The 7875-nt window shown below is 38.5% G+C and overlaps 1 protein-coding gene across 4 annotated transcripts; it reads left to right on the top strand.

The window, feature by feature from the left end:
* Nucleotides 1-1779: 1779 nt before the first annotated feature.
* MC5R (melanocortin 5 receptor) lies at nt 1780-6291 on the top strand. Of its 4 annotated transcripts, XM_079302389.1 has the most exons (3): nt 1786-1832; nt 1918-2024; nt 2862-4222. In XM_079302389.1, the coding sequence occupies exon 3, from the start codon at nt 2948-2950 to the stop codon at nt 3923-3925; it is 978 nt and encodes a 325-aa protein (XP_079158515.1). In that variant the 5' UTR covers nt 1786-1832; nt 1918-2024; nt 2862-2947; the 3' UTR covers nt 3926-4222. The 4 variants fall into 4 exon arrangements, with proteins under 4 accessions (XP_079158514.1, XP_079158516.1, XP_079158515.1 ...); XM_079302388.1 differs by having other exon boundaries at nt 1780-2024; nt 2862-6291; XM_079302390.1 differs by having other exon boundaries at nt 1780-2016.
* The last annotated feature ends 1584 nt before the right edge of the window (nt 6292-7875 follow it).

The following is a 7875-nucleotide window of genomic DNA, read 5'->3' as shown; positions in this document are numbered from 1 at the left end:
ACTTTGTTAAACTGAACACACAGATGAATTTGTAAATGGAAAGAATACAATTTAACAAGAGACAATGTGATATACAACAAAACTAAGTTGGGATACAGCGAGATAAGTAATTGGAAGGGGAAAGAGTACAATGTTTGCACAGTTCTTTCTAGATATAAGAACACAAGAACAAGTAAAATTTTACTCTTAGGGATCTGACTTACAGGATCTGCAATGGGAAAATCAAAAGCTATGCAAAAGATAAGCAAAGTTAACTAAGGTAAATTAACTAAAACCATGCTTTGCATTAAAGAACAGAAAGAGAACTGCAGATGATCTTTCTCTATTATTTTATTTTGGTCATACCAAAGAACTAAGAGCTCAGAACTGGCACATAGGTGAGATACAGCAGGGAGTGTGAGAACTCAGCAGCTGGCATTATCCTCTCAGATTCAACAGCTGCACTTGAGCATAGTTTGTGCCCTCTAGTTTGTGATAATCTAAATTCTCTTTCCAGTACTGGAGAGAAGGGATAGGCAGAATTAATCTCCTGACTATAACTCTGTAATACTAAAAGAACCATTTATCTCAAAATGATAAAAAAATGCTTTTCACTGTCACCCTTGGTGCAGGAACTATTTGTACATAAAAGTGCCATTTCATATAATGGCACAGTTGTTTCTACATCCCTAGAGTGAAGGATTAGAGTGAGGCCAGCAGTGACAATAGCGAAACCTCCTGTGGAATATTGTAATTAGAAATAGGGCTTTATCTTCTTTTCAATGATAAACCTTAGCTGAACACTGAAAACACAAAAGTGGCACAGGATATAACAATTAAATTGGGATTTGTTGGTGATGATGCTTTATGAAAAATGCTGTAGGTTAAAAAGAACCATTTGAATCTGTTATACAACATGAAAAAACCTCAACACACTAAGTTTTGGAAAAGTGGTGATGTGGAGAAGCAGAAACTTCCTTTGTCAAGTTAAATTCAAATCTTGCATGGTACCTGGCTGTCTGGCTAGCAGCTAAGGAGAAGGGCATTTGGCAGTGTCAGGAAGGTGTGTGCTTTGCATCCCCCAGCCTGCACCTGCAAGCAGAGACCATCTGTTAAAGACTTGAACTAATTTTGCCATATTTTGGGTAAGGCATTGGCTGCCTGATTGCTAGACCCACAGAGGAATGTCAGCCACTGGAATACTGAGCACTGAGTTTAACAAACAGCTCCTTTGCCCCCTGGGAGAATTCACATCCATCTTGAGGAGCTTGGGCTCCTGCAAGATAAACTGCTCCTTCCATTTCTACACTGAAATCTTTATTCTAGCAAGGGGTACAGAACACAGCTGTTTATTCGTTCAATTGTTTTAATACAAAGTTTTTAAATATATTTTCTATTAGTGGCATGGTGGCTTTGACTGTGTGTTCTCTAAGTTTTGTAACAATGGAGTTCTCATTTCTGAAAAAACCCCAGCAAATCTGAATATGAGAAAAATCCTTATAGCAGTAATAAGCCTCCCACTTTAATAATAGTCTTTTCTCCTCTTTTGGAGAACTGTTGCAGGATGAACTTTTTGTCAGTGTACTAGAAACAGCAAAGAAAACAAACAAAGGAAAGGAGTATGTCTAGTACATTTCCCTCTTTAATATTACAGAAAGCTCATAATGAATTTCAGATCAGAATCCCTCTTCAGTCAGAAAGAGGGGAAGGCCACTAGATGGTGGTAAAAACCCAAGACTTTGCTATGAGATCTGTGGAAAGAGAAGTCCAGAGGGGCAAAGAAGAGGAGGAGGAGCCACATTTTGAGTACTGAAGTCATTATTGCTTGGAGTCTATAAAAAGGCAGTTGCACAGTAAGTAATTCATACGTGGTCAGCTTTGACTCTATGGATTTACTAATTTCTTTCCCTCTGTTATTTTTCATCTTTTGCCACCGAGGAGTCCCCAGTCCCAGATGTCAGGGGGGCTGAAACTTCAGCTCTTTGGAGGAAACATTGCATAAAATGAAGAGGAAAAGCAGCTGAAGGAGCAGCTCTGGTAAATAGGTACATTTACTCCTTGATTGTAAATAAAAAGTGTCCTTTTAAAGCTGAAAATTGTTTAGCATTATATGCTTTGAATTCTATTTGCAACAAGTCACTGACAATCAGCTCTAAATGTTCCCTTTATGAAAAATGTGATGACTTAAAACTTTCCCTAAATATTGTCATTACCAGAATATCATTGAATGAAATATTATTGATTTGGAAGAGAAAACTTCTTTTACCATAGAATTCTACCCACACCAATTCTATAACCTTAGTGTATCCTGAAATGCATGGATTTGCCTTGGTTAGGTGTTTAATACCATGCTTTTAAATGAGCATGTTAACACTGCACAGATTAACTGCTTGTAATACAATTCATGCCAAATTAAATGTACAAAGGTCAGGAAAGCATTTAAATCTCTTACTGAAAATGTTCAATTCTTTATTGTGTCAATAATAGAAACTTTTTCATACTGCATTTAAGTGAGCAGTTTCTGCTGGACCTAACACTACATCTTCCTGCATTTCAGGGGTCTGGGAGCTGGGACTGGGAAAACTGTTTATTGTTTGTTTTTCAGCACAATTTCCAGGACATTCTGGGAAAGTATTTCAGGGAGCCAGATAGAATAAAAAAAACTATGAATGAAGAGTGCATGAATCTTTTCACCAGTTTTTGATTTTAATTTCCAAGTAAGGCTAGGTAGAAAATCTCTGAGCCAACCAAAGTTTAATTTAGAATCAATGCAGGAATGTGGTGTGGAAGAGGTGGGACATGTACAAGCCAAATTAAATAGGGATGGCTGGTATTTATGCTGTCAAATTCTGCCTATAATCTTCATGCTGTATTTTTTTTAGGCAGGATCTTCTGCCTTTGGCAAAATGCATTTACCACACCCCTTGGCAAGCCCTTCAGAAGGAACAGAATGTGTTAGCTCCCAGAGATGAACACGTCCTCTCAATTCTCTGTTTCTGAACTAAACCTGAGTGCCTTCAGTAGCAACTTTACTCTGCCTACTGCAAAGAGCAAGTCTTTGCCATGTGAGCAAGTGGTCATCGCAGCTGAGGTGTTCCTAACTCTGGGCATTGTTAGCCTCCTTGAAAACATCCTAGTCATATGTGCAATAGCTAAGAACAAGAACTTGCACTCACCTATGTATTTTTTTGTTTGCAGTTTAGCAGTGGCTGACATGCTGGTTAGTGTGTCTAATGCTTGGGAGACCATAACCATATATTTAATAAACAATAAACACGTCATTATGGAAGATGCCTTTGTCCGTCACATAGACAATGTCTTTGATTCCATGATCTGCATATCTGTGGTGGCTTCCATGTGCAGTTTGCTGGCTATAGCAGTAGACAGATACATCACTATCTTCTATGCTCTGCGTTATCACAACATCATGACTGTGAAAAGATCAGGGCTTATTATTGCATGCATCTGGACCTTTTGCACGGGCTGTGGCATTATCTTCATCCTTTATTACGAATCAACTTACGTGGTCATTTGTCTCATCACTATGTTTTTTACCATGCTGTTCCTCATGGTCTCACTGTACATCCACATGTTCCTCCTGGCTCGTACTCACGTGAAGAAAATCGCGGCTTTGCCCGGGTACAACTCTGTCCGTCAAAGAACCAGCATGAAAGGAGCCATCACTCTCACTATGCTTCTTGGCATCTTCATTGTTTGCTGGGCTCCATTCTTCCTTCATCTCATCCTCATGATCTCCTGCCCACAAAACCTCTACTGTGTTTGCTTCATGTCTCACTTCAACATGTACCTCATTCTCATTATGTGCAACTCGGTGATCGACCCCTTGATCTATGCCTTTCGTAGCCAGGAAATGAGGAAAACCTTCAAAGAGATCATTTGCTGCTACAGCTTGAGAATGTTCTGTGGGTTATCAAACAAGTATTGAGATAACTAAACCAAACCAGGGAAGAGAATGGAAAGGCAACATCTTCCTGCATCCTGTAATTCTGGTGAAATGCCTATGGAACATTTTCTCCATTCAGCTGTCATGACTCCCACAGCAATCAGAAGCCCTTTCTTAACATGTGATTTTTCATTTCTTTCCCTCCACACACCTCTCTCATGCTGGTGGTTGGAGCTACTCAGTGCATCTGTATTATGGGGATAAAGAATATTTTGAATCTCATTTACCCGATTGAAGATTGGAATTTATAAGAGGATTGTACAGGAAAAACCTTATTTTTTATTTCTGCTAAATGCAATGAGTAAGTTCTGCCATATGAATGAACAAACAGCCTCTCAATGTTTGTTTCTTTTGGTGTTATTTGTCTCTCTAGATTACAAAAAAAAAAAAAAAATCCTCTCTCTAGATAAAAACAAGCATGGCTTATTTTGGTGACCAGAATTAACAAAGAGGTTATTTGCTATTTCCTTCTGAGGACATAAAATCAGAGAAGTAGCTCCAAATACCAAGCTCCACATATCTTGCTCAGCAGTTATGATCAATATACATGCACATATCAGCAGTCTTGTATTCCAGTCATGACTGTTACTCTCATAAACTACATGTTGTGTAAGAAGCCAATGTTACCATGAGATTTTCCAGGCTGGATATTGCACTTTCTTATATATGACTCTATGTGTTCAAACCACTGTGAAGGAAGATGTACCATAGGTGGATTTTAAGGCTGAATATGAAGACTGAGCTGGTTCTTTATTTGCCAGGGCTAGGGAAGCAAAGGGTACACAGCCTGTATATATCTGTGTAGAGTTTTGTGGAGATGGAAAGACTGAGTGGCTGGCCTTGTATAGACATTAGAAGAGGCTTTTGGCTGTGAAGACCTTGTGTTACTGTAAATTGCATCTTTCAAGCTGGGAGAGACAAAACAAGTTTGATGATCAAAAGGCATGGCAGATGATGGCAAAACAACCATTTCAAAACATCGAAAGTCCTGACTTTTGCTCCCCAAACAGTTTTCCTCTTAGTTGAGAGCATTCTAAGCAGAAACCCTCATGCCTTTTGTGTAAGTAGTTTGCATCTAGTCATGCTTACATAAACCTGCTGTTCTGCAACAGCTGTGTAATGTGGAAAATACTGGGCTTACAAAAAGAGGGAGGAAGTGCAACTGTGGTATTTATTGATGACCATGAATGGTGCATATCTTGGGGTGTGATTTCAGTTATGAAAAGATTTCAAGTGGTGGTAAAGTACTGACTTTTTAATTTTTTTCATCAGTAGATCTTGAAAAAATGAACTCTTCCTTCTGAAATCTGGAAGAATTATGTTTGTTTCACTTGGTTTATATATGCTGTAAAACTCTTGTCTATCAATAGAAGGTTTATGATCCATTCCACAAGTGTTAGGTTATACTTTCAAAGTGAAAGTCCTTATTGGGTTTTAGGAATTCTTTTTGTCATAAGGGTGGTCAAACATATGAACAGGTCCTCAATGGTTATGCAAAATCCATTTTAGAGATATTTAGAACTTGACTGGATAAGGTCCTGAAAAATCTGTACTAAACTGGAAGTTGACTCTAACTTTGAAGTCGTCCCTGCTTTGAATCACTAGGAGCAGATTACCTTCACAGGACCTTCCAACCCAAATTATTCAGTCTTTCTATGACACAGTTTGCATATTATAAAAAAATTACATTTTTTTCCCTCCTAATTTTATATCATGTTAAGAAAAATTGGAAAATATTTTCCTCCACACACTTACAGCCTACTTTATGTCTTCATTTGCTTAGAAGGTCTCTGACAGAAGAAAGGTGCACCTTTAGCACCAGTTATACATTTGTCTGCTTAAAATTTACTATTTCCCCAGCTCACATGTACCTCCCTCTGACATGAGTGAGAATGTTCTTCTCAGTGGAGATACCTTATTATGCTGACTGATACACTGATCATATCAATGCACTATAGGCTGGAGTCTTCCTTCAGCTATGTCAGAAAATGGGATTTCAGAGAATGTTAGTGGTCAGTAGTGAGAGTCTTGCCTTGTTTCAGTCCATCTCTTAATTCTATCTGTAAATATACTCCAGATGGTGACTCTTGTAACTATGAATGTAAATGACAAAAGGAGACAGTTCAACTGCATAGTGAAAGGCACCAGCTGATGTAAATAAATCATTAAATCTTCACTGGGTATTGCAAATGAGACAATTTTGTACAAAACTGTAAATCAACTAAGGGGGAATCAAAACTGTAATAGCTTTAGGTATTTTCTTGAATTGTATATCACTCTTTTGTTTTGTTTGAACTCTGATGTATAAACACAGATACATGAAGAAACCATTAAACTGGATTGCTGGAAACCCCCACATTTCTGGTTATTTATTGCAATGTCTTTGCTACATTATTCACTGAGGGAATATTGCATTACAGACTTTCACATCTCATTTCAAGAGATGCCTTCTCAAGAAACATTCTGAATGAGAGTTACAGACTAATACAGTGTATTTACATTCATATCTGTGTTTCTCTGGGTGTCAGTGTCACATCTTCATTTTAAGCTTTACAGGTGGGGAGCTGAAACAACTTAAAAGTGAAATGAAAGCATTTTCAAAACAGGCTAGAACATTTCCTGCAAAACAGGCTGTTTAAACTCTAGTAATGAATATCAAATACATGTCTCTGGGAGACCATGACAAGCTTTAATATGTTTCTTTCTCCAATTTAGCTGCAGAATAAAAGGAACATCTAGCATACTTTCACTTGTGTCAGAGTCTGGAAAACACTGACTGTTGTGATAGACTGGGACAAGGCAGCATTGTGTAAGCAGGAAATTTGTTGTCACAGGACAGTCATGAAAAATTAGTTGCTAGACTGTGATTGCACCATGTCCCTAGAGTTAATGACACTATTCTTGCTTATCTAGCCTATTATTTATGGGTTAGCTTTAGTCACTGGAAAAAAAGGGTCAAATCACACTATTTCTGCCCCAAAGCACCAAAACTAATTTCTATTGCCCACTGTTGCTTTGATGACAGAACACTTCACTGCTTCCAACTTGTGTGTCAAAATTCAAAAGTTCTTAATAAGCAAGTATTCTGATGTCCCTCCTACTGAAGGTGGGATCAACTTCTACAAAGTCATCTGCATTTTAAAGAGATTAGCATCAGAGGGAATATTAAAAGAAAAAATCTGCATCCTTTCTCCTTTCCATGGCCACAAAAAGGTTCTAGGAAGTGCTGGTTTCCTGAAGAGCCTTAGCATCTCCTGTAACACAAAATGGTAATAACTGGACAGAGTAAAGAAGTTGCTTGTGGTTCCAAGTTCACGATCCTGCTTCCCAAATGGGCACAAATCTGCCACAAAAAGCTCTAATTACTGAGTACCAGTGCTGCTGAGTCTGGGCTGGGAGGGATGATTGTTTTCAGATCTACAATCTACAGTCTGCACCTTTTGTGCAACCAGTGTCCACCAGTCCACTGACAAAGTGTGGAACTCTTCTAAGAGTGGTTTGCACATTCATTCCCACTGCTTAGACTTATCCCTTCAGAAAACCTTCTCAGAATATCACTCTGGAGCCTGGAGCTGAATTTTTTGTGAATCCTGCACAAATAAGTGCAGAAACCACAGTAATTTCCTGCACACACAAACTTTAAGAAGGCAGAAAAGGTTAAAAATGTTTGGGAAAACAACCCAACTCCCTCACATAGCCTGCTCTGTGAAATCTTCAAGGACTCTGTTTTACTCCAAAGTCTTGTTGTGGATTCTCCTGCCTATTTTTCAGTAAATGCTTATTCTGTTGCTCATCAGCTTCTTGTGCAGAAGACCAATTCATGGTGACCACTGCTGTGTTCAGGAATTGCAAAGGATGGTCCCAGTATTCAGCTGTGTTGGATTTCATGTACAGTGCCCTTCTGTTAGGGAGAGTGGGTGAAGAAGATTTGG

This window comes from Erithacus rubecula (genome assembly GCF_903797595.1).
Source record: "Erithacus rubecula genome assembly, chromosome: 3".
NCBI lineage: Eukaryota > Metazoa > Chordata > Aves > Passeriformes > Muscicapidae > Erithacus > Erithacus rubecula.
The sequence above is the reverse complement of the archived record's forward strand: the minus strand, read 5'-3'. Positions and strand labels throughout refer to the sequence as shown.

Bases quoted from the DNA above. Each gene is read 5' to 3' on its own strand.
- MC5R (XM_079302388.1), top strand. From the start codon at position 2,948: ATGAACACGTCCTCTCAATTCTCTGTTTCTGAACTAAACCTGAGTGCC.